The sequence below is a fragment of the Lontra canadensis genome, unplaced genomic scaffold (genome assembly GCF_010015895.1).
Source record: "Lontra canadensis isolate GAN:19392208 unplaced genomic scaffold, GSC_riverotter_1.0 scaffold7, whole genome shotgun sequence".
Taxonomy (NCBI): domain Eukaryota; kingdom Metazoa; phylum Chordata; class Mammalia; order Carnivora; family Mustelidae; genus Lontra; species Lontra canadensis.
Genome location: NW_022631001.1, coordinates 26,588,468 through 26,614,653, shown reverse-complemented (window position 1 = coordinate 26,614,653; position 26,186 = coordinate 26,588,468). Strand labels below are relative to the sequence as shown.

Genomic DNA, 26,186 nt, shown 5'->3' with positions numbered 1-26,186 from the left:
GAGCCCCGCATCACATGGGGCTCTCTCCTCAGCAGGGAGCCTGCTTCCCCCCCCAACTCTCTCTGCCTGCCTCTCTGCCTGCTTGTGATCTCTGTCTGTCAAATAAATAAATAAATAATCTTAAAAAAAAAAAAAGAATTAGTGAAATAAAATGTTTGGAACAGTGCCTGCCACACACTAAGCACTAACAAATGTTAGTTGCTATTACCGCACCGTTATTAATGTCTTCCTCCACTGAATTGCTCCTTGAGCTGGATCTCTGTCCTCCTCCCCTTCTCAAAACACTGTTCTGGTTACGCTTTCTTCCATAGCACCACACCATGATAAAATATTTATGTATTTATTTCCTATCTCCCCATTAGACGGTAACCTCCTTGAGGACAGAGAACATATCTGTTCTGTTCATCCTTAAATTCCTGCACTGAACATAGCGTGTGGCACAGAGCAGACACTCAAATATCTGTTAAATAAACAGCACATGAGCTGGTACTGTTCAGAGTTTGCTGAATAAATTAACCTAGCTAAGGAGTGATTGTCAAAGCTGAGGTGTGGGTACAGATGATGTCCTAGTTGCTCCAGGATTAGTGTGACCCTCTCCCCGCCCCAATATTAGCCTCCGCCAAGCCCCACCCACCTGCCCTTGGCCCCCATCCAGTTCCGGGAGCTACCCTCAGCTAAAATTAGCATAGCCACCAAGATGGCCAGGCCATTTATAGCCTTGGAGGCAGCAGCAACTAGCTGGGTGGGCAGACAGGGCTCTGGCCTCCCACTCCCATCAGGGGTTGATTGAGAGAACCCAGCCTGCAGTCCACACACTGCTTGGATGCCTATCCTCCAGGGTCCTGTTCTGGCTATACTGAGTCACACCACAGTTCTGGATCAGAGTTATCTCCCACCCTGGCAGTCATAACCTGACTCACCTGGGATCCCCCACAAACATTCTGCAGAAAACCTTTTGAGTTTCTGGAAGCAATGAGCCCAGAGTCTATGGGAGGTTCTAAGCATCAGTTTCAGGCCAGCTTCAGAAATGCAGTCCCCAGGGTGGCACACCCAGGCCCAGATCTTCACTGAGAAAATGACTTAGCACAGCTGGGTGTGCAGGAATCAAAGAGCCAGAAGGGGACAGGAATGGCCTCTCCGCTGTCAGATGAGAGGGCCTCTTAGCAGAGCACCTGCCTTCACTGCAGGAACAGGGTTTTAAGATGGACCTATACATCCAATGAGAGAAAAAAATCCAATTCTCTGGCCTCTCCAGGTGAGAAAATGACAGCCTTCTCCTTGGATCTCATCAGCTCAGTTACCAGGGCCTGCCTAAATAAATGACCAGGAAGAAAGTAACGTTCTCTTGGCCCTGCCTAGCACTCCTTTAACAGGGCAGGGCCAGAGAAGATGGAAGAAATCTAAGACCTGCCTATAAGAGAGCACAAGACCCGCTTTCTTGACCTACAAAAAAGGGGCTCATACCACCTGCCATGCATTCTACTAGACGATCATGAGCCTTTTATAGGAAAAAATAGCTGTATAATTATAAAATATAAACTACAGAGAACATATAAATTGACCAGGTATGCCAAAGATGATTAGAGAAATGGCAGCTTTAAGGGCAAGTAAAACTCCTGCACTCTAAGAATACATGGAGACTGGAAGGGCTACAAGGGTTCCTGGCTGCATAAGGAGCTTCTCCACAAATCCTTTAGCAGAGCCCAGTCCATAAGCCACCTCTTTGCAAAAAAAAAAAGAGAGAGAGAGAGTCCCTGTCTAAGCCAAAGTCCCGATAGGCCCAAGGGACAACCTAGAACAACAGTGCTGGGGTCCCCAGGTTCCCACAAACTATAATCATGCCTGGCACCTAGGGTCCTTCTCTAGGACTTCCCTCCCTGGGATTCAGTATTATTCTGACAACAGAAACTAATTTCTGAACTGAGAGGAATCAAGGACCAAACCAGAGGCCTAAGTGGTATAATCAGCACAGCCAGGCCTCTGAGATATGCTATGAGGAGGGCTGTCCCCACAAGATCAAGTCACCTCGTGGTTCTGAGGGATGCTGGAAGGCCTCTTACCTTAAGCACAATCTTCTCGATTGAAAGTTAATGCTTAAAATTCAGAACGTCATCACTTTAGCTCATGTCTAAAATATAAATCACCTCCCCCCTCCAAAAATATTCATTTTATCTCAGGCACTCATATTTTAGGGTGAGAAAAGGATATTTCAGCCTAATAAGCAGGACTGTCACTGACACAGCAGAGATGTTCCTAGGTTCTACTTCACAGTTTGATCTACATCTGCCTACTAGACTTTCCCCTCACAACCCAACGAAAACCTAGCTTTGAGCTACATTTCCGGGACCAAGGAGATACCTTATGGAGGAACAGGATTCATCTGCAAGAAAGACCAATCTTCAAAACAACAGCCTGGGTCCTATGCTTGTTGCAGGGCAACCCTACTTGGAACTCAGCCTTCAGGTACACCCAGCCCAATCAAAGAAGTTAAAAGAGGGGGTTTTCCGAGAAAGGGTCTACCATCAAAGCCAGCATCTGGATCCATTCATAAAACTTCCCAGCCACCATAACCTATGTTTCCTTTCCCTCCTTCTATCAGTGCGTATCACTGAGCAGTCACCTCATTAAAAACTCAGCTATAAACTCTCCCTAATCTGCAGCCCACTGCTTTGGATAGAACACAGTACCAGGGTGAGAGAAATGAGGAAAGAAAACCAAATTCCTTCTAAGCCTTGTGTAAAACAACTGAATTTTAAAAGTATTCTTTTCTTTTGCATTCTGCAACAGAACTCCAGGGCTCCTGATATCTAACAAGGCTCCGTGAGTACATAAAGAAAAACAGGACAGATCAAAAATATCATAGAATTCCTACTCTCATCCGTCAGAAGAAATAAAATAAATCAACAAGTGGCCCCAGAAATTATACCATACCCACAATAAGAAAAATCCATTTACCTCCCTAGTGGTAAATAGTATTTGACCTAACGAACTACCGTGATATTTCAAATGGGATAGCTAAAAGACAGCAGACTACCTAAGGGAAGGGAGGGACTAAGTTTCCCACGCTTGTTGGAACAGAAAGGCACACCTCAACACCAAGCTATAGGGCAACAGAGTTGGCCCAGCCCTGACTTTCCCTGCCCAACCCAAGTAGCCTCAACCTCCCCTGTGCTGCCAAGTGCTGAAACTGGCCAAGAGCAAATAGACGTATCATCTGCTTAGGCCATTCTTCCAGAAAAGTAGTCCTGAGAATGGGTCCTGGCTTGCTGATCTGAAAGGCCAAGGTGCCCCAAAGGCCAACCCCTTCTCACTGCCAACAGAAGACATTCTGGGGAGAGAGGAGGAAAGTTGCTTGCCAGGGACAGAGACATTAGCCATGGCTCCTGAACAGAAAGAACTCCTTGCACTGCTGAGAACAGGCAGTGCTATCACCCGCACATGCAGAAACCTAAGGTTCAACTTGCCCCTCGTTCTGAGTCAACGCTCCCAGCCCACTCCAGCCCGTGGAAAGGCCTTACCTGCTGCAGTGGACTCCTCGGAACTAGCCCCTGAGGCAGCTCCCGTCGCCTTCTCGCTGTGGCTATGGCTGAAGCTCTGGCCGTGATGCAGGAGAAACCCCCAGAGGAGCCACAGGGCAACACGGGCGCACACATCCATGACTCCAAGTCTCAGTCAACATGCGCCTGATGTGGACACCTCGGGATCCCAGAGCAAAGCCGGGAGCCCAGAAGTGTAGCCGACAGTCCTGGAACCCCAGGCAAGATGCCCTCGAGGCGCCGCAGCTGTCCAGGCACCCGCCGGCCTGCCTCCTACGACAGCCAAAGGTCAAGTGCTCCAAGTTTGGGCGCGGGAGGAGGGCGGGTTCCTCGGTTCCAACAGTGGGTCCGCCGGAGCTGCGGCGGCCTGAGCGCCGAGTCGCTCCAGCCGCTTCCGGAGAGTTGGGACAGGGTGGCTGCGGAGCCGCTGTCAGCTCCGCAGCGGGCTACACCTCTGCGGGAGGAGGCGGACTGGCGGGATCTCCCGCGGGCACCGGAGTGGGGGAGGAAGGGAAGAGAGGGGAAGAAGGGGGCACCTGGCCTCTCCCCGCCGAGTAGCCGCGAGCAGCACAGGCTCGGAGAGGGCGTGCAACTCGAAGGTCCCCGCGGGCGCGGGCGGCTCCGGGATCCCAGGCCTCCTAGGCCGAGGTCGGCGCCCCCGCCCAGTCCCGTGCCCAGGCGGCCCGCGGTGCCCAGGTTCAGGAGGCGGACGCGCAGTGGCCAGGCCCGGGACAGCGGCTCCCCGGCAGGCTGGCGGGCGGCGCGGGGCGGGCCCGGGGCGGGCGGGGGCGTGCTCTCCCGCAGGCCCGCCCCGCGCCGCCCGGCCCCCAGCGAAGCCCGGCCCGCCCCAGCGCCGGGCTTATCCCGGAATAACCTGTTAGAGGCAGCCGCTGGGTGCCCTCAGCCCGCAGTGGGCACTCCCCGGCCCCGGTCCGCACTGGTGTCTGCAGGACCCCCCTCCCGCGCCAAGGTTCGGGTCCCGGCCTCCCCTTCCCCCACGGGAATCTCTCCCGCTCTAACCGCCCGCGAATGGGCGGGCGCGCCCCGGACACGCAGTTGCTCAGGTAACCCAGGCCTGCAGCGACGGCGACAGTAACTGCCCTGCCCGATCTCCGGGCCTCGGTGCTGCTCCACTCGCCTCAGCTCTAAAGCCGGGCTGGACAGAGACCCCCGGCACAACGATTGCGATCCCGGGATGCCCGAAGCGACAACTGCCTGGCCCGGATGGGCCGGGGGCACGCTCCCAGCCCCCTACTTCGGGCCGGCTTTCAGGCTCCGCCCTCCCTCCGCGCCGCGCAGCCAATCAGCTTCCTCCTCCCTGCAGTTTAGGAACCTGCGCTCTTAGTCACCCGCGCGCAGCGGCCCCTGGCGGGCAAATCTGGGTGCTGCACACAGGACTCGAGCTCCTGGGAGGCCCAGCCCCTTTGCGGAGGGTTTGGAGTGAAGCAAGGATCCGCCCCAGGGCAACCGATTAGGGACTGAGAGTGTTTTCAGAGGAAATGATGCTAGAAAACAAAATGAAACGTTCAAAACACTATAGTTAAAATTGCCCTACGCATCCCTTAAGTCTCGGCTAAAGGACCCCAACAGCCCATCTGCTGACCCCCCCCCCTTCCTGCCACATTCAAGAGAAGTCGGACGCGCTCCTTTAACTGTCACCGCCCGTTTTCCTACCTGCCCCTCAAATCCCCTCCCCTTTGAGGTTTTTGTGGGTAGGACCCGTGGCTGGTTCCTCTCTGCCTCTCACTCTCCCAGCTCTCCGTGTCGGTTGGAGAAGGTGTTAGCGACTTAGAATGAGTGCCCCAGTGAAGAGAGAGCCGCGCCTGGGCCTCCTTCAACAGAGCCTGCATTTCCTGTTCTCTCTTGAGTATGCTGTCAGCAGATCTTTACTAAAACCTGCTCTGTGCCCTACCCTGTCCTTGGCACCGGAGGCAGGAGAAGGAATTGGGCACAGTCTCTCCTCTGACTGACAGTGCTAAGCCAGCTACCTGTACTGAGAGAGCCCTCTGAAGACCAGGAACATGGATTTACCCAACAGCTGTCTGTCTAGCTTAAGGGTTAGACAGCTGATATAAAAATACACATCTAACGTCATCTACTACAGCTCTCCCCACTCTCAAGCTCCAGTCACACTGGCCTTCTTTAAGTTCCTCAAACACACTGAACCTTCACCACCCAGCCTTTGTATCTGCTGTTGCTTCTGCCTGAAACACTCTCCTTTCTACCTCCAGCTCCGGGTATAACGTCTCTCTCCTTCTTCCAGATACAATTCAAGGTCTCCTCCTCAGAAACTTCCACTTCTAACCAACGCCTTGGGTCCAGAATTGGACCTTACAGATGTCTGCCTCCCTCTGCCCCCATAAGCTTGAGTTTTCAGAGGTCAGGTGGTTGTGCCTTATTCATCTCTGAGAAAGGAGGATCCAGCCATAGGCCCTGCATATAGTAAGTGCTCACTAAAAGCTGGTAGATGAATTAATTCGTTTGATCACTAAAATATTTATTGAATAACAACTCAGTGCTGGGAAACTGTCCAGAACAGAAGATGAGCCCCTGACCTAAGTTCTACTAGACCTATGCTCTGAGTCAGGGGCCTTAAGCTCAAATGGCAAAGTTGGCAGAGAGATAATACAACTCAGAGAAGTAGGGGGCTAATAGGGAGTGGTAGGGACTATGGCACACTGGAGAGCAGGCAGGAAGGTGAACTCAGTATTTAAGAGAAGATGGAAAGCTGGACTTTTACATGACATATCACTTTTTTTAGTACTAGCAATTAATTTTTAAAAGTAAAAAGCCCTGGGACACCTGGGTTGCTCAGTGGTTTAAGTATCTGCCTTTGGCTCAAGTCATGATCCCAGGGTCCTGGGATTGAATCCTGCATTGGGATTCTTGCTCAGGAGGTAACCTGCTTCTCCCTGTGCCTGTGCTCCTCCTGCTTGTGCTGTCTCTCTCTATCTCTCCACTGGGCTGGGGGGGAGGGGTGTCTTATAAAAATAAATAAATAAGTAAATAAAAAGCCCTATATGGACCATATAAACACATATGCGGTGTAAATTAGTCACTTAGCTTGCTAGTTTGTCACTTCTGCCTAAGTCAACTTGGCCTGTTCACTCATTTGCCTAAGAGAACAGCCCAGGAAAAAAGAAAGTAAAACATGTTTAACTTCCTTTAAACTCGACTGCATTATTTCTCTTAGCTACCACATGATTTTTGAAGGACTATGGGAGCATAACTCATTTGATACAAAAAGCCTGGGTCTTGAAGGCAGGAAGTGAGGCTCTGTTACCAATTCATACCAAGAACTTGAACCTGTCAGAGCAAGTTGCGTTTCCTGTGAGGCTAAAATGGTGGCTGGGAACTAATAATAGAATTAGCATATGAGGTGCCTGGCTGGCTCAGTCAGTAGAACATGGAACTCTTGATCTCAGGGTCGGGAGTTCAAGCCTCACATTGGGTGTGGGGCCTACTTAATTTTAGAAAGAAAGAAGGAAGGAAGGAAGGAAGGAAAGAAAGAAAGAAAAAGAAAGAAAGAAAGAAATTAGCATACAATCCCAGCAATTCCACTTCTGGATATATACTCAAAAATTGAAAACAAGAGGATGCCTGGGTGGCTCAGTAGGTTAAGCCTCTGCCTTCAGCTCAGGTCATGATCTCAGGGTCCTGGGATCGAGTCCCACATCGGGCTCTCTGCTCAGCAGGGAGCCTACTTCCCTCCTTTCTCTCTCTCTGCCTGCTTCTCTGCCTACTTGTGATCTCTCTCTGTCAAATGAATAAATAAAAATCTTTTTAAAAAAATTGAAAACAGGGTCTCAAAGAGATATTTGTACACCCATGTTCATAACAGTACTATTCACAATAGCCAAAAGGTAGAATCTAAATGGACAGACAAATGAATAAACAAAATGTGGTATATACATACAGCGGAATATTATTCAGCCTTAAAAGGGAAGAAAATTCTACATTCTACAACATGGATGAAACTTGAGGTTCATTATGCTAAGTAAAATAAGCTGGTCACAAAATGTAAATTCTATATAATTCTACTTTATGAGGTACCTAAAGTAGTCAAATTCAGAGAGACAGAGAGTAGGATAGTAGTTGCCAGGAGAGGATAGGGAATTGTTTAATGTATAGTTCAATATTTCAAACTGGTTGCAAAACAATGCAAATGTACCTAACATGACTGAACTATACATTTAAAAATGGTGAAGAAGGGGCACCTGGATGGCTCAGTCGGTTAAGCCTTTGCCTTTGGCTCAGGTCCTGATCCCAGGATCCTGGGAATGAGCCTCCACTGGGTTCCCTGCTCGGCAGGGGAGCCTGCTTCTCCCTCTCTCTCTGCCTCTCCCCTCTGTTCATACACTTTCTCTCTCTCTCTCTCTCTCAAATAAATAAATAAAATCTTTAGAGAAAAAAAAAAAAAGCCGGTTCCCCTCTGGATCTCAGTATCCCCCAACTCAGGATATATAAGTACCAGATTATTAATTCAGCTTGGCCTTAATATTCTACAAAACAGGAAAATGCTGAGACCTCATGGATCTTCCTGGATCTGAAGTTTTGACTCTCACTTCAGTAGTCCCTATGTTGGGTCCTCACATGAGTATAGCCTCTGTAAGAACACCTCATCACATTATGAGTCTCAAGAGGAAACAGAGCTTTTTGTTTCCCCCATCTGTCTATTTTAAACCTAAACACCAAGCCTTTACCGTACACCAGGTGTATCTTACTTGAATTGCTCTTAGGGCCCTGCTCCTGAAATTCTGCAGATGTTAGTTAAATCAAATTGGATTAACAATTCTCGTGCCTCTATGCTACTCTTTGCCAGAGCTGTCATATCAAACATCTTCTCTCCTTCACAAGAGCTCTGCTGGGTAAGACAAGGCTATACTCATTACAGATAAAGAAACTAAGGCTGAGGCGACCACACCAAACTCTGTCCTTTGGAATTTTCTCTCTATCCTGCAAGTCTCAGCTCCAGTGAAAGAAAAGCATCTGTGCCTTGAACAATGACAGCATAGCATGAACCAAAAGTTGTGATTAGTAAAAAAAAAAAAAAAAAAAAAAAAGACCCAGCTCAAAAGTCATCCTTTCCTTCCTTCACCTCCTTGCCTGTCTTGCCTGAATTGCCCTATGTCTCCAGTCTTCTGCTATATCTTATAGCTGAATACGATCTTATACTTATGATCTCATAAGTATCTATCTTCTCCATTAGCTTCTGCGTTCATCAGGGACTGAATTTTATTTATCTTCATACTCTCCAGGGCTAGGACCTGAACCAGTGCAAAGCTGGTACTCAATAAAAGTGCATAAATGAATGATGTGTGTTCTCTATGAACTGTCATATCTCTAGCTGTCATTCCTCTACACCACAGGGTTTCTGGTTACGAAAAGCTTTCATTTGGAAAATGACTATCTTCAGTAGAAGTGCAATAAAGGGTCCTAAATCTGCCCACAAAAGTTTTTCGAGTTTGGGCTGTGTTATCAGTGGCGCCTCCTGGTGTCCAAAAATTGCAAGTACAGCTATCACAGAGAAACGGCCCAGGTTCTGGCTGGGTAGGAACGAATGAGTAGAGATTTTGGCTTCTAGCAATTCTTCTCAAACTAGTTTCACAAAGAAAATCGTCTACTCTTCCAAAATCGGGTCTAGGATCTTAGAACCAATGTTCACTTATTGATTTAACATATACTGAGCACCTGTTCATAATAATCCAGTACCTACCTTCCAAGAGCTCATTTGGGAGGGAAATCTCTATATGAACAGTAATTAGCACTTGTTGATAATGTCTTGAGAGGAATTGGTTCAGGGTCAGGTGAGTGAGCACAGAGGAGGAGCAAGTAACTGCCTAAAGCAATCCAAGGGTGTGCAGAGGCACACAGCTGGGGTGAGGGGGAGGGGTTCTGGAATCAGATTGCCTAGATTCACATCCTGGCTCTGTTGCCTGACCGCACAAACTGAATTGTTCTTGGAACACACCAGGTCTGAAGAAGGAGGAATTCCCAGAGGGGGTTATGACAAACCAGGTGGGTACCACCCAGTTTGGAGAACCTCAAGGATGCAAAATTGCCCTGGAGGCAAACAGAGCAACTGTTGTTCCACCTGCCTGGGAGGAGGGACCCTCCTAGAAGATAGGGCAAGGCCCTAGCCCTTCCTCTGCGCAACTAGTTAGTTCCTCAGAGGGAATCAGGAACAATGGATCAGAAAATGCAACTCTAGAACTGTGTTTCATTTGTCACTTCCTCTGTTTGTTCTTTTTGCTATCTCCAGTCTCACTCATTATCTTCCCAAGTCACGAAATGGGACATCAGGCCCGTTTGGGGGGGTTAGCAATGAAGAAGAGTAATGAGGGGAGACTCCTATTTCTCCTCCTAAGGTAGGATGAGAGGTGACACCAGGGAATCAAGAGGAGCTCCACCAGAGACAAAGGAATACTCAGATTTAGGGTTAGTCTGAAGAGGCTGTGACTGACACTGAGCAGAAGACCCTTGTGAGCCCCTGGTGAGCTACAGGAAATGCAGCTCATACAGACTAGGCTGGAAAGACCTGTTCAGAAGAGACCAGGGCAGAGGTGAAAACATTTCAAGGCTCTTTTCCTCCTTTCTGTCTCTGTCCTGCTCTTCTAGGGGAATCAAGTCATGGGCATACAGAGAAATTAATGTTTGTTGCACCCTGGGCAATCTGCTAGGCATTCTACTTGCATTCTTTCATGAATCCTCACAATCCCACAAAGCCCATAGTATTGTCATTCCCATTTTAAAATGGAACTAAATGGTTTCTATGCTCTTACAGCACATAATCACCTGTTCAAGATCTATCTCCCTTGCTAGTTACATCAGAATAGGAACTTATCTATGTTTTCACCACTGCGTCATTAGCATGTGACATTATACCTAGCCCAGAGAAGGTTTTCAATAAATACAGTTCAAGGAATGAATGCGAGAGTTCATGTGACTTGTCAAAGGCCACGATGAAAGTGGTACAACTAGGATTTGAATCCTGGACTGTCTGGCTTCAGAACCTGCCTATGATCTCTCTGTTTTACCCGCCACCCCCCCCCAGGTACTTTCATACATTGTCTCTCTTCTGAATGTCCCAACTGGTGTCCTTGCTTCTCAGCTGCTTGTGAGCACAAACATAAACCATCTACCAAGAGCTCACCTACTTGGGAAAAGCAAGTGAGAGAGTAGGAAGAAGAAACAGCCCTTTGGACCCTGTGCCCTCTTCCTATACTCCAGCTCCTTCAAGAACCCTTTGCAGATATTTGAGAATGTCCCACCCATTTGGGGTGTCCCACCCCATTACCTGTCTCACACTCCTGTGGCCTTATTGGCCCATCCGATATCTGTGCCTTAAAAGTGGTTCTAAGTCACCTGGCCTCGAATGGTTCTACACGGATCAGTGCTTTTTTGCTTTTTTTCTCAGATCAGTGCTTTTTTACTTCAATTTTATTCCACAGATGTGTGCTGAAGACAAATGGGTGCTCAGGCCTGCCTGTGCGAGGCCCAGTGGGTGAACACAAAGATGAATCAGACACAACCTCAAAGGACTTACAGTCAGTGGGGAAGACAGACATCAGGCACAGATACAATTAACTAAAGCACAAAGCAAGATGACCTAAATGGTATCAAAGCATTATGAGCAATAAGCTACACGCATAAGCCTTAATTACTTTATTATTCTAAAGAGTGTATCATAGAAAGTCAGAGCTCAAAGGTAGCATCTGACTTAACCCCTTGCTTCCCAGTGGAGGAGTCTGAGACCTAGAAAAGGATGAGGCCTAATGCAGTCTCAGTAGCCAGACTGGCTGAGCCAAGACTAGACTTCAGGTCCTCTGAAGCCCAGCCCAGAGCTCTTTCTGCTTCCTCTGGTATCTTCATATGCAGCAGCCCCTATCCCACCAGACCATGAAATCCTCAAAGTCAAGTCAGTTTCTCACACCTAAGCAAGCTGAACCAGGGCCAGGCATCCCCATTATCAAGGGCTCTGGAAATTCAGTCTGACCCTAGGCAGCCAATCCAGCCTTGTGGTCTACTGCGTATAATGTGTATGTACTGTATGTACCCTATTCCTACCACTATGCTTCTAAAATTGATTTTCAAGTATTTTTTGCAGGAAACTTTTTAAAAATAAGATCTTGGGGCATCTGAGTGGCGCAGTCAGTTGAGGCCCCCACCCTAGGCTAGAGTCATGATCTCAGGCTCTGTGCTCAGTGCAGAGTCTGCTTGGGATTGTCTGTTTCTCTCCCTCTGTCCCTCCCCCTCATGCTCTCAATCTCTCTCAAGTAAATAACCGTATTTTTTTTTAATCTCTTTATCCAGAACACTAGAATAAAAATCAGATAAAAGCAAACTAACTGGTTGAAAAGAAGGGAGGCCAGAGCCCCACTATTTTCCTGCTTTCAAGTTCTGGGAAGGGAACTCTGGGAACTCAGCTCAAAAACCTTTGTTCTGGGACACAGTTTTTAGTGGCTTCATAGAAGCTGCTTTAGTATGTAGTCCTTCACTGAACCCTGTCTTTTACGGAAACTCACAATCCTATCTTCATCATCAAATGCCAAGCACCAGCCATGTACTCCTAGTAGGGTACAAAAGGTAATCAGATTTTCCTTTTGCCTTTCCTGCTCTCTCCTCCAGAGAGAAGTCTGTTCCAAGTGCTATGGGGAGGGAGGAGACAAACCCCAACTCCACCTAGGAGGATCAGGATAAGCTTCCCCAGAAGGCTTGTAGAAAATAAATTCACCTACTCAGTCATCCACCAGCCTGAATGGTAAGACTCTCTCCTTCATTGTCCTATACCTTATCCACTAGCTGTATGTCCTATTGAGCACAGATGAGATATGTCTAGCCAAAATTCAGATGTACTGTGAGTGTAAAAGACATACCAGATTTCAAAGCCTTAGTAGAAAAAAAAGGAATGTAGGGGCGCCCGGGTGGCTCAGTTGGTTAAGCGGCTGCTTTCAGCTTGGGTCATGATTCCAGGGTCCTGGGATCGAGCCCCACATCAGGCTCCCTGCTCGGCAGAGAGCCTGCTTCTCTCTCTCCCCCTCTCCCTGATGCTCTGCTTACTTGTGCTCTCTCTCTAACTCTCTGTCAAATAAACAAATTAAAAAAAAAAAAAGGAATGTAAAATATCCCCTTCGTTTCTATAGTCGATAATTTTTATATTGGTTATAGGTTGAATAATCTTTTGGATATACTGGGCTAAGTAAAATATAGCACTTAAGTGAATTTTACCAGTTTCTTTTTACTTTAAAAAAAAAGTCATCGCTAGAATATTTTGAGCTACATATATAACTTAAATTATTTGCATTCGACAGCGCTGGGAGAAACTATCAACTGTAGGGCAGGGGGGGGGGGTTCTGTGTGCAAGTGTGCGGTGGGAGGAGGGATAATGGCAACCTGGGAGGGAGTAATCCATTAGGCCCAAATCGTGAAAGTCTGAGTGGATTTCGCCTGGCGATCAACACAGGAAAGACAGGGGTAAGAGAATAGGCAAAGACCCAGGGACGCGGGCAGGCATGTTGTGTTTAGGAAACTCATTCTTATAGCATGATTTCTTTTTAAAGACATTTGTTGAATGTTTACTTCGAGCCAGACACTGACAGCAGCCCTTTCACATCCATTCTCATGTTATCTCCACAACTACAGGATGAAGGAGAGGTTAAAGGTTAAACTATTTATTCTCGGAGTTGTTCTTCCTCTTTATCTGGAAAGCCTCTTGGAGACAGGGAGACTGTCTTAAACGCCTTTCAGTTTTCCTTCACAGCACCCAGCACGGAGCTGGGCACGTGGTAGGCGCTCAGAAAGTTTATGTTGAACGATGGAAGGATATCCATTCTGGAGTCACAGAGCTCCACGAGCAAGACCCGGGTGCAAAAGCACCAGAGGGCGCCCACGAGCCCGTCCACCCATTGGTCCCCAGGGCGCCAGCAGGATCTCAGGCCTGGGTGCGGCCCTGCAGCCCTAAGCAGTTGCGCGCCCCGACGAGAAGAGCGGGCGAGGGGAGCCCTACGTCCTGCACCCGCCCCGCCCCCTCCCCAGAGCCCAGGCGCACCGAGCAGCCGGTTGCGGAACGACGACACGACATCCTGTTTTTGGGGCCCGCGGCTCCGCCGGCGCCTCTGCAGATCTTGTCTTTCCCCGGGTGCTGACGCCAGCTCCCCTTCCCTCAGTCTCCGCACCCTCCCCAGGGGTCTGGGGCCTTCCCACTGCTGAATCACCACCACTCCGCAGTCCCCTGGGGCTCGGGGCAGGGGTGGGGACTGCCCCAGCAGGACCCACTCTAGCTAACCCCTAGCCTTGGCCAGCGCTCGATCCCCGGGCTTGATTGAGGCGCCCAACCTTGGGGCGCCCGTTCTCAGCATCTTCCCGCGGGGGTTGGTGGGGGCGAGATACGGGGAGGGGGACAAAAGCCTAGCGCCCAGGCTAGGGCCTCTACTGGGGTGGGGGTGGCAAGGAGAAGACGGGGCAGTCTGACCTTAGGAGGACTGACTTAAGGACCTCCGAGGCAGAGGGCTGCTGGCGAGCCTAAGACCCGGCCAGGGGCAGGGGAGGCGCGGGCAGGGGGCTGGTGGGGGTGGAGACCCGGGCGGGGGCCCCAGGCCCCGCGCACTTCCTGGTCGGGCCGCGCCCCGCCCCCGCGCCCCGCCCCGGCCGGCCCGCCCCCCCCACTTCCTCCGGCCTCCGGGTCTCACTTCCTTCTTGAGACCCGAGCCGCTGCCGCCGCCCCCAGCTCCCCCGCGGCGGGGAGGGCACCAGGTGAGGCCCGGCGCGAGCCGGCGGACTGAGGGTCCGGGAGAGGGGATCCCGGCCGCCGGGGACTGCGCGCCGGCACCGGCCGGGGAAGTTTGCTTGCGGGAGGCCGCGGGCGGGAGCTTCTCGGCTCACTGCAAGTTGGGCGGGCGCGGCCGGGCGGGGCGGGGAGCCGGCCACTGCGAGCAGGCGGTGGTTCTGGGAGGGTGGGTTTCTGTACCGAGGGAGGATGGCGAGGCTCCCCTGGCTCCCGGAGCCGCGAGGGACCACTGAGGTGGGAGGGTCTCCCGTTCCGAGAGAAAAGTCTCTGAAGTGGAAGAGCTCAGAGCTGGGAGATGGGACTCGAGTGGGGTGACCTCAGAAGTTGGGGGGGTGGGTTCCGATGTGTGTGAGGGAAGGGGGCCCTCTGGGCTGGAGAAGGCGCTTTTCCTCCACTCCGGCAGTTGTGACATTTGGGAGTTTGGAGGGAGGTGGTGTCTGAAGCCGTAGACTGCGGAGGAAGAGCTCTCTCCCTGGAAGATCGGTGCCAATCCAGACCCACATTCGCAGGCTGCAGTCCAAGGTCCTATACAAGGCGGGGGTGGGGGGGGGGGGGGGGGGGGGGGGGGGCGAAGTGAGGAAGGAGAAGACTTGGTCTTGTCCCGCGACTAGAGGTGAAATGACTCTCATTCAGATACTGGTGGTCCCTGACAAGATGGCATCACTGAGAGCAGGACTGTTTTGAGGATAAAGAGAGAATAGAGCTTCTGGGGAGGCAGCAGGGGCTCTGGCATTGGGAAATGATTGGGAGCCCCCTGTTTCCCGCCCCCGCCCCCCATCGTTAGTCCCTGAATTCGGTATACTCTCATTTCTCTTATTCCATTCCTTCTTCAGACCCTGTCCACAGACTGTCCATCACCCTCTTCTTGCATCCTCTGTAGTCTTTCACCTAAACACACATTCATGCCTAGGCCCGGTCCTGTCACCTGACCTGCCCCTCTGTCCACCTATGTTTCCTTCAGCCTCCGTCCTCCCTTCCCCTTACCAGCTTCTGGCTCCCAAATGCATATCGACTCTCTTGCTTCTTCCACCTTCCCTCACTCCTCTCAATCTCTCCGTCTCCTTCCCTTTCAGCCATTTATCTCCAGCTTTGGGGTCCAGATCTTTGGTGAGTTTGAGAGCCTTTTCAAATCTCCCTACCTTAGAGAAACAGGCTACAGCCTCCCGGTGATAAAGATGATTAAAGGGCTGGAAAACCTTTCTGTTCATTTGCGAGGTGTTGTCCATGTATATATCTTTATCTCCTGGAGACAGAATAACTGCCCTCAGCCTTGAGAGTGCCCAGAACAGGGGAAAGCAGCCGAATGAAGGGAACCTGCAGTGGGTGAGGTTGTGGTTAGGCAGTAGGAAGCAGTCTGTAGCTCTCCGGGTAGAACGACACAGGAATAAGACTGGTGAGAGAGGCCATGGGAAATCAAAATCACCCAAACCCTTGGATGCTTAACCAAGAGGCTAGGTCTGGAGGCTGGGGGAGAGTCTGAAGGCTCTTGACTCCAGTGCTTACTGGTTCCAACACCACCTGTTAGGGAGAGTGGGACGAGGTCACCTAGGTGTGGTGGAAGGAAAGGGAGAGGGCAAAGGCAGGATTTTGGAGGGAAGACTCTATCACTGGTCTAACTTAGGTCTTAACTGTTTTAGTTCCAGTACAGGCAAAGAAGAGGGGTGTGAGGTAAAGGTGTCTGCTCCCTCTTCCCTGCTTCCTTACAGGACCTGCCCAGGCTGGGAACCCATGTGCCCTGGGCTACATCAGGGTCTTGTTGACCAGGGAGCCCTCTGCTGACCCCTCTGCCATCAGACATCATTAATATTCCCCCTCTCTCCCAGGAGCCTACCTCCCTCTGTTTTAGGAATTTCTCTAGATTTTTACTTCAGTCCAGCCTGGCTCTGTAAGTTCGCATCCTCATTCTAAAGCTCCTTCCTCAAGTCTTGGGGAAGCATGCTGAGAGATCCTGCCTCTCCATCTCCTCAAGTCTACTGTATTCATTTTACTCTATTAGGAAAAAAAAAGAAAAGAGAAGTGGAGGGGAACTTTTTTGGGATTCCCAAGCACAAAAAGATTTAAGTGCTAATCTGGTTCCTCATTCTGTCCTTTTCCCATGTCACAGTTGTCCTTCTCCCTTGAATTGCCCCTTCTTCCACCCACCTGGTATCTCCTGCTATCACTCTGAGAGGTATAGGTGGGTTCCACTCCTGGAGGAAATCCCAGAAACCTCTAAAAAATTTCAGCTCAGAGAAAGATGTGCATGCAAAGAATTTTTTCAGTGTCATGGCTCACTAAAAAACCATCCAGGACTTCTGACTCCCCACCCACTAAACTAGTACTTATTTTAGGAAGACATGACTGATGTGAGATTGTCACAGATCTTAGTTGGGAATCTAGGATATGGAGAGTTGTTCTGGCCAAATGTGCTAGGTCGGATAAGGTGGCTGATACGAGCTTTTAGGAGGTCATAGCAGGAAGATACGAGAAGGTATTGCTATAATGAGACAGTTGGGAAGATAATTAGAATGGGGGTAGCTGGGAAGAAGGTGATGGGCCTGGGCCCAGAATGAAGACCTCTGCCTCCCTATACAGTGTAGACCCATTAGTGGTGAGGCTAGTAGGGGTCTGTGAGGAGGGAAACCAGAGACAAAGCCTGGGCCACCTCCCCAGGACAGATTGGTTTTCCTGTCTAGTGTCTAGCTTCCTCTTTTGTCCTCATGTCATGGGCGGAGGACATCTCCCCAGGAGCTAGAGCTTATAGAAGGAGCTCCTCAGTTGGGGCAGGCAAGGGTGGCTGGCTGTCTAGTAATGTCAGTTCTAGATCATGGGCAGCCTAGTATTGACTAGACATGAGAGCCAGGGAACTTGGAGGCAGAAAGGGTTCAGGCATTCAACCTGATCCCTTTGGACCATTTCCTGAAGGAATAAAATCATTGTTGGGTCATCTTAAATGAGGCCAGAAACATGGGCCCATTTCCAGGCAAGAGTAACAGTCCTCACATTTTCCTTTGTGGAAGTGACATCAAGCTGAAGGTTAGGAGCCCCAGGTCCTTGTCCTGGATTTGCTTCCAAATCTGTATAACCTTGGTCAACTTTGTCTCTTGTCACTGAGTTCCAACATTAAGGAGTTGCCTGTTAATATCTCCAAGTGAGCATAGAGAATACTGAGAGCTCTAACGCTCCATCCCCTAAGAATCTCCTCATAGTAGCACCCCCCCTCTGGGCCCTCTGTTTCCCGCCAGCCTTGATCTGACAGGCCTCCATAGTCTCTTAAGTATCTGTCCAGAGATGGGACCTGTGGCTCCTTTCCCCCAAAGCACAAGGATTCTTACAGGTTGAATTAGGCAGACCATTGGGGATTATACCAGGAGGCAGCAAGTTGGGGGAGTACCCTCTGCCCTGTTCCAGCCCTGCCCCACTGACAGTGGAAAATCGGTGCCGGAGTTTCCTCCCTGATGTGTTTTTCCCTTGTGGAAACCCCCTCAGACCTGGGGCGGGGCTGAAGGGATAGAGCGGCCCTAGGTCTCTCTGTGGGTATTTTCAGGTGGGGGAGGCAGGATTGGGAGGATGGCATTTCTGTACAGCATCGTGTGAAATGAGCAAAGGCAAAGGAAGTGCCACTTCACAGGCCTTTCGTGGGGCCCCAGGACTGCTGAGGGGCTGTTAGGCGGGGAGGAGGAAGAGAGGGGGAAGCAAGTGTTGGAGCCTTCCTCTGTGCTGCTTGGTGGGGGAGGGGCAGCCTCCTTAGCTCCTCCAGCCTGAGCTGCCCTGGCCCTGGGCTCACCCTTTGTGGAGCACCCAAGGACCTGGGATGGTGAGAGAAGGAAGGGACTGGGACTTAGTGAAAGGGTCCCAGCCCCCCAAAGCCTTCCCAGTTACACTTGTCTTGTTTCCTCCTCCTTCCAACCCTTACCAGGTAGAGTCAAAGTCACTCTCTTAGCCTCCTACCCTACATGCTGGCCTGTAGGATCCTCTGCAGGGGGTGAAGGGTGGAGGATAGCAAGAAGTGGAGAGTTCTTTGCATACATTCTTTTTTTTTTTTTTTTTTTTAAGGCTGGGAACTAGGCTCTCTCTGATGGGGAGAAGGGGAAGAACAAGAGAGACTCAGCCCTTGGCCTGGTCCCAGCCCCACACTGACCTCATGTCTCCCCCAGCTTCTTCCTCCTAGCCCAGCTGCAGCCGGCTGCAGCCCCTCTGAGCATTTTCATATCACCTCTCCACCTATCCTTCAAGACAAACAGACTTGCAGAGTTTCTGAAGCCATTTCCAATGCTAACTCTGACCCTTACCTCATCTTTGACCAAGGGTCTTCTGGTGTTAACCAGTTCTTAGCCTTATCAGGATGACTTTTCCTACCCATTTTCCTCATCCCTCCGGGCTAGCTGTGCCTGCATCCCCTCTCTCACCCTTCTAGCAGAGGACAGGGCAATCTAGCCTGTGTGTTCATTACTCTAAACTGTACTCCACAGAGGAAGGAGGAAGTTGGTTACCCTTGTCGTGTCTCCTGGGTATGGAGGCTCTTCCATGTTCCCAGAATCAAAGTCTGGATTGATGGGAGAGGAGATGAGTGTCTGTCTGCAGCTTTTGCTCAGCTCTCTGCTGGGCTTCTAGAAGTAAGCAGGACAGACTTCCCTCCTCATGAGGCATCCAGTTCAGTGCAGTGAATAAGTAGTTCAGACAGTGCTGGGGAAGATAGGGCAGGAGAGGGGGTTGCTTTGGTGTCCTGGAGAAGCCAGGGGACAGAACTGGACCCTGGAGGACTGGGAAGCTCTGAGGCTGGGGAAACAGAATTCTAGGAAGAGGAACTCCCATGTACGAAGACATGCAGGATGGATTGAGTTCATTCAGTTATTTACAGACAGCCACTGTGTGCTGTGCTCAGCCCAGGGAGATAGATTCAGCCAGGACCTTGCCGTCTAGACCCTCCCAATCTAGTGACGAGAGATAAGATTCAGATCAGCCTCCATGTGATGCAGAGAGAATGTACGTGTGAGAGAAAACGGGGACCATGCCTGGGATGGGATAAGTCATTACGAATTTGGATGATTTACAAAAACTTTCCTGGAGGAAGTGACAAGAGTACCAGACTCTGGAGGACCAAGGTTAGAGGCCTGAACAGGACTAAGGACAGGTAGGAGGATGGAAATGGAGAAGAAATGCTGGATTCCCACAGGGACTGGAAATACTGCTGTTTTATGTGTTTTGTGGAGGCTGCATGTGGAGGATCAGGGTGGTGTGGCCCGAGCTCAGGAACAGAATGCCCACAGACAGACTGTAGTTAGAATGACTTTCGGGAAGCGCAATAGAAGGGGAGCTCCATGCCAGGGAGGCAGGTTAGAAGGCTGCAGTAAGTTCCCATTGCTCCCACACTCCCCCATTTCTTACAGTCCATTCCTCCCCTCCCCCACTCCCAGTTGGGACACTTCCCCTGCTCTAACGGCCACCAAGATCTGGCAATCAGGCAATTTGCTGCTTCCTTTCCCTCCCCCATTCTGGGCCTGCCTGGGCCACACCCCAAGACCAGGTCCCACAGGGTGCAAGATGGGCTCCGGAGACCACACCCAGACAGGATTAGCCCCCCATGAGCTGTGCTTCTTGGAGGAGCCACGTAAGGCTAGCAGTGGGAGGAGAGACTTTTGCCTATCTCAGTCAAAACTTTTGGCTGTAGGGTTATTGTCCAATCCTGGGCATCTGAGGCATCTCTCCAGATCTCAGCAATGGGGGTTAGAAGCAAGCCAGTCAGAAGGCAGTGGCCGCACACTGTGCTTAGCTTTTCTGTGGAGGCAGTCAAGAGAAGCTTAAGCTTCAGTATTGGGGGGGGTGGCATCCACAAGCTAGGAAACTTATGTATGGCTATTGGAGGAGAATTCCAGAGCCAAAGAAGGGTTAAAGGAGGTGGCCACGCTGTGGACTCATGGGACTGTCAGACTGAAGCTAGGCCTGGAGGCAGGAAGATGTGAGAGGGGTGAGGGGAGCGATATGCAGAAAAACAAGAAGAAAAGTTCAGAAGCAAGAATGAGCCTGGCTTGTTTATAAGGGAAAGTGGAGATCCCTCTGGATCAGGGAGCTGGAAACTAACTTGCAAAGTACGTACTCTGGATACATACATTGCACTTAATCCTTCTAGCAACCTGTTAAGGTTAAGGTTGGTGCTGTTACTGAGCTCATAAGAGGCAGAGCTAGGATTTAAATCCAGGTCTGTCTGACTCCAGAATCCCTACCAGATATGAAGAACTCTGAACGTCAAGCTGAGAAACCAGGCAGGATCTGAATTAAGTTCAGAATATAATGCCAGAATAAATCATTGTAATTTGGCTGATACTAAACAGATTTGCAAACATTAACTTACTTACATAAACAAAAATCCTTAAAAGAAAAAAAAAAAAAGAGTCACCTAGTGAATAAGTCACAGATGATCCCAGACTCCACGTAGGCCAGGCCTCTCTGTTTGGCCTCTGCAGCATTGACTGTCCCTTCTTATGTGGCACAGATTGGACCTCACTTCCTAGCATGTGCTCTCCTTAAATGAGCTGTGGGAACTTATTTGACCCAGCTTAGGCCATAGCATTTCAGAGGAAAGAGTTGTCCTGGGAGAGAGGATAAAAGTCTGAGCTAGACCTGAGTGGGGAGAATTGGGCTGATGGCACCACTTAGACACTTGCATACTTAGTGCTTCCTGCCTTTTGGGATGAAAGGCATTGCTTTTGTAACTCTTGTATGCACAGCACCTCCCAGTTTACAAAGCACACTCATTCCTGTGCTCAGGGTTTCTCAGTGCTGCCCTTTGAGGCAGGGAGGGCAAGTGTCTTCATTCCTGTTGTACAGATGAAGAAACTGAGGCGCCAGGGAGGAAAGTGACTGACTTGTTTAAGGTCTCTAAGACAGCTGGTAAGGGGTAACTTGGAGGTTGTGTGACACATTGAGGAAGACACGGGGCTTTGTATCACGAAACTGGGGTTTATGTCCTGACTTCCAGGGTAACTAGCTATGTGATGTTGGGTTACTTTAACTTCCCTGAGTTTGTTTCCTGATCTGTAAATTAGGAATATTACCAGTAGGTAGTCATAAGGGTCAAATAACAACATCGCGTGACCTAGGAAAGGTTGTACCTTGTGAGGGTTTCTGATCAAGGGGTGGAGTCAGCAGGTGAGCCCCAGAGGTCAGATTCAGGGATCTAGTGCTCCTGGCTCTATACCACACTGCTTCGGCTTTGTCCTGTTTCTGGACACTACCTCACTCATGTTCCTTTTCCGGTGTCAGTCCCTGTTCCCTTGCCAGCCCGGAAGCGACCCTGTCCCTCCCAGCTTCGTTGAAGGCTGATTGCTGGTTGATAACCCCTCCCTAGAGAGTTGCCTGGAGCCTGCTCTACTTCCAGTCTCTTGAGCCTTGTGACAGCCAGCCAGAGTTCCCTCCTTGCCTTCCTGCCTGGGCCAGCCCAGTGTGGGGCTTGTAGGGGAAGAGTTCCCAGTCACACTCCCACACCCACTCCCCTGCTCTGTGTGAAACTGAAGATTTACAAGCCCAGGAATCCTCTCAAAGATGCCACTGTCTCCCAGATAACCCTGTGGACACAAGTAATGGCCCTTTTCCCCCAAAAAACTGGTTTCTCCTTTCCCCAGGGAAGGAGTCACAGAACCCTGAGAATGAATATGCCCCAACTTGCCCCAGTGTGCCCAAGCCTTGTGCATTTCCTGACTCAGCCCTCCCACCCCCACCTGGGGGCCTTTTCTGCCCCCATCATCCTATCCCCTACTCCCAGGGCTCTTAATTTCTCATTTCCTCTATCTAGTACCCTTGTTACAGGCATTTTTCTCCCCATTTCATGGACTGGGAAACTGAGGCCCAGAGACAATATGTACCTCATGCTTGGTTACAGTGAATCAGCAACAGAGCAGAGCTGGGGCTAAGACTTAGGTTAGGTGTCTTGTATTCCAGTCTGAGGTTCTCTCCACTGCCCCAGGGTACCCTTATTTCCTTCCCAGACCTGCTCCCAATATTGTCTATCCAAGATGGAAATATTTTTAATGCCCAGAGAGGCAACCTTACAGGGTGAAACCATTTCCCTCCACTCTGGTCCCAGGGGAAGTAGAGACCTGGGAGGGAGCTGGGGCCATCCCTGGGTCCTGTGCAGATCCCTGCCCCCAGAATTTTTGTTTCTATTTCCAGTGGGGGAATTCTTCTTCCTCCCTCCATTTGATTTTTGAGGCTTCTGAACCAGTGATTGAGAGGTCCAGCTGGAGGGTATGGGGTTCTCAGACCAGAGTATAGCTTGTATACAGTAGAATGGGGGAAATGGGAGAGCAGTGTTGGTGCTTGGTGAAAAGAGGGACACTTAGAGATCCTGTGTGTCTAAAACAGGGCTGTTTCCTCCCAGGGAGTAGGGATCTGGTTGTGGGAGAGAGTCGGGGAAAGGAAGTCACATACTGGCCAGAAAAAGTCCCCCGTGGCTGAGAGGAAGTAGCCAATGAGAGGAGGAATCTTGCCACACCAGTATAAATAATCACAGGGTTTCCGGAAACTCTGCTCTGTTCCAGAACTCAGAAGAGCAGTTCCTCACTCCAAAGCACTGTGAACTGTAGAAGGGATCAGGGCAATGGCATGGAGCTGGGACTTCTCTTGTACTTCCCCCACTAATAATGACAGCAGCCTATTTATTTGGCACTTCCTATGTGCCACACCTCATGCCGAACACTTTCTTCATGTTTGTTCATTTCATCCTCTTGGCAATTCTAACACAATAGGCAAGATGATTCCCATTTTACAGATGAGAAACTTGAGACGGGAAACTTAAATATATTGCCCAAGATCAAACATGACTGGTTGGTGGAACTATGATTACAATCCCTGGCCAGTCTGACTTAAGCATGGATTGTCAGTGATAGTGTTTTAATGGCACTGTGTTCTCTATCCAAGAGTCTGGAAGGCCCTGAAATTTTTCAGAGGCACATGCTATGATCTCAGGAAAAGGACGGAACTTGAGGGGGGCAAATCAAACATTTGTTTTCCTCTCCTGCCCATCCCTCTTGGCTGGGCTTGGAGGATCTACCCTACCCTGCCAAGGGCTTTGAGAGAAGAGGCTGATGTCTGGGAGCCACAGCCTTTGCCTCATTAATCATTACATACCAGATTCCAGACCAAATCCCAGCCCTGGCTCAACCCCCAGTATTCTCCTGCACCAAGTTGCCAGATAGGGTTTACTGTGCTTGCGAGAGTTATGAGGTCAGCTCTCCCGCTTTCTCCCCATCCCTCAAGCACCCTGGATTGAGATAGGGCAGCTGTCTAGAGAATTTTGCTCCTTACTCAGCAGATTTCTCACTGTGCCTTTTGGTTTGCACTCAGTAGCCAAGATGTCAGATTTGGAGTTAAAACATCAGTGTGCTGGGCAGGGTGGGCCCTGAGTTGGTAGAAGCTCTACCCATGGCTACATCTCAGAGTGACCTGGGACAGCAGCTATGAACTAGAACCCCTCCAGTCTACTCAGTGGGAGGGGTCCCTATCTGGTAGAGGATCTGGTAGACCCCCTACTTATGTACCTCAACTTTTTGTGTCTCTACTGCCTGGAGGGGAAAAAAAAGTAGCTAATACTTAATCAAATACTTATTATGACCCAAGGTACTGTTCTAAATGCCTTTGATGTGCCCGTTTACATAAGCCTTACAACAACCCGGTGAGGTAGGGTAGCATTTTGTCCTCATTTTATAGGTAAGAATACAGAGGCATGCAGAGGTTAAGTCTTTGGTCCAGGGTCACACGGGCAGCAGATAGAAAAACTAGGATTAGACCTTATTCAGTCTGGTACCAGAACTTACTTGCTTTACATAATACATTACACATTATACTGCCATCCTCCTTACACCTGAGCATCGTGGCTTGGTCTCCAGGCCTCGCTCTCATTGTCTCTCTCTCATTCTGTCTCAGAGATCTGTCTTCACGGGATTGCAGAACGGTGTCAGGTTGAGAGAACAGGGGCTGGTTTCCCTCCATGTGTTCCCTTCTTTCTCCCCAGCGGCTAGAGGCCTCCCTAACCACGTGTGTCCTGTGATCTGCCTGTAGGTCACTGCATCCGGAGGGGCCCGGAAGGGGAAGGAGGCCTTGCCTCCATTGTAGCAGCCGCGTCCACGATGCAGAGCATCAAGTGTGTGGTGGTGGGCGATGGGGCTGTGGGCAAGACGTGCCTGCTCATCTGCTACACAACTAACGCCTTCCCCAAGGAGTACATCCCCACGGTGTTCGACAACTACAGCGCCCAGAGCGCGGTGGACGGGCGCACAGTGAACCTGAACCTGTGGGACACAGCGGGCCAGGAGGAGTACGACCGGCTGCGCACGCTCTCCTACCCTCAGACCAACGTCTTTGTCATCTGTTTCTCCATTGCCAGTCCGCCCTCCTACGAGAACGTGCGGCACAAGTGGCACCCAGAGGTGTGCCACCACTGCCCTGATGTGCCCATCCTGCTGGTGGGCACCAAGAAGGACCTGAGAGCGCAGCCTGACACCCTCCGGCGCCTTAAGGAGCAGGGCCAGGCGCCCATCACACCGCAGCAGGGCCAGGCCCTGGCCAAGCAGATCCATGCTGTGCGCTACCTCGAGTGCTCGGCCTTACAGCAGGACGGCGTCAAGGAAGTGTTTGCTGAGGCCGTCCGGGCCGTGCTCAACCCCACACCCATCAAGCGTGGGCGGTCCTGTGTCCTCTTGTGACCTGGCACTCGGCTTGGAGGCTGCCCCTGCCCCCCCACCAGTTGTGCCTTGGCGCCTTGTCTGCCCCCAGCTGTGCCTTAAGGACTAATTCTGGCACCCCTTGCCAGGGGGGGTCCCTGAATGCCCTTTTCTCTGAATGCCTGTTTCTCCTAAATGAGACCCATAGGGAAGGGGGCTCTGGGCCCTGCCCCACTCTGCTTGGGAACACCAGGTATTTCTGAGAGCTCACCCAGGCCAAGGCCGGACCCCTCTCCAAGAAGCCAACCCGAGTGCCCCTCCCCCATCTCCCCTACTGACCAGTTGATCCAGCTTTCCACACAGATGTTGCTGCCTATTGTGGTGCCTTCTCTCAGGTTAGGAGCCCTCAGCTGTCCCTAACCTCTCCCTCGCTGCTCTTTGAATTGCTCCCCCCTCAAAATGCTCTCTCCCTTCCCCAAAGAAGGAGCCACAGAATCCTGAGAAGATGAATGTGCCCTAACCTACCCCCCTGTGCCCAGGCCTTATGCATCTGCTGACTGACTCAGCCCCCACTTCCCCAGGCTCCTGGGGGGCCTTTCCTACCCCCATCAGCATCAATAAAACCTCCTGTCTCCAGTGGCCCTGGCTCCTCCCTGTGTGCTAGGCAGTGGGGGTTGGGCAGGGGATGGGCATGGGCTAGGGTTCCCCAGAGACTGGGAGCCTTTTGTTTCCTATAAAAGGGGACAGGAGACAATAGGCTTCATTGTGGTCCCCCACCCCCCAATTTCCCTAACAAAGCTCTGGGCTCCCTTGGAGGGGCCAGTCAGGGGCCTAGCCACTGACTGTAGTGGACTGGGATGCAAAACCTAAGGAAAAAACTCTGATCTAAGGCTCAGAAAGGGAGACGCTGAGAGCCACCAGCCCGCAGGCAGGTGCTCAGAGTCCTGCATTTGTTTGAGAGCTGTTCCCTTACACCCCCAAGGGGACAGGGTTTTTTTTGTTTTTTGCGGGGGGCGGGTTTTTACCAGACAGAGCTGGGGCTGGAAGAGCCTGTGCCTCAACCAAAGACTTTGAGTTATCCCAGCTATCAAGCCTAGCATCATAATAGGGACAGCTCAGTCACTCCTGCTCACCAAAACGGGGGCTTAGACCAGCCTTAGAAGACTCCAGGCCTAAGGTGGGAAGCCGCTTGGAATCGTACCTTGCAATGGACTTATTCCCTCCATC

General features: G+C 50.7%; 2 protein-coding genes across 6 annotated transcripts in view; one reads left to right on the top strand and one right to left on the bottom strand.

The window, feature by feature from the left end:
• STIM1 (stromal interaction molecule 1) overlaps positions 1-4,297 on the bottom strand; it is a 185,198-nt gene extending 180,901 nt beyond the window's left edge. For 3 of the 5 annotated variants that reach the window (XM_032853259.1, XM_032853261.1, XM_032853262.1), the window contains exon 1: positions 3,519-4,295. In XM_032853259.1, coding sequence (XP_032709150.1) covers positions 3,519-3,657 — 139 coding nt within the window. In that variant the 5' untranslated portion in view covers positions 3,658-4,295. Of the gene's footprint in view, positions 1-3,518 lie in introns of all 5 variants that reach the window. The other 2 variants (XM_032853257.1, XM_032853258.1) reach the window with 2 other exon arrangements.
• Positions 4,298-14,199: 9,902 nt separating this feature from the next.
• RHOG (ras homolog family member G) lies at positions 14,200-25,598 on the top strand. The gene is made up of 2 exons (XM_032853256.1): positions 14,200-14,288; positions 24,358-25,598. The coding sequence occupies exon 2, from the start codon at positions 24,426-24,428 to the stop codon at positions 24,999-25,001; it is 576 nt and encodes a 191-aa protein (XP_032709147.1). The 5' UTR covers positions 14,200-14,288; positions 24,358-24,425; the 3' UTR covers positions 25,002-25,598.
• Positions 25,599-26,186: the final 588 nt, after the last annotated feature.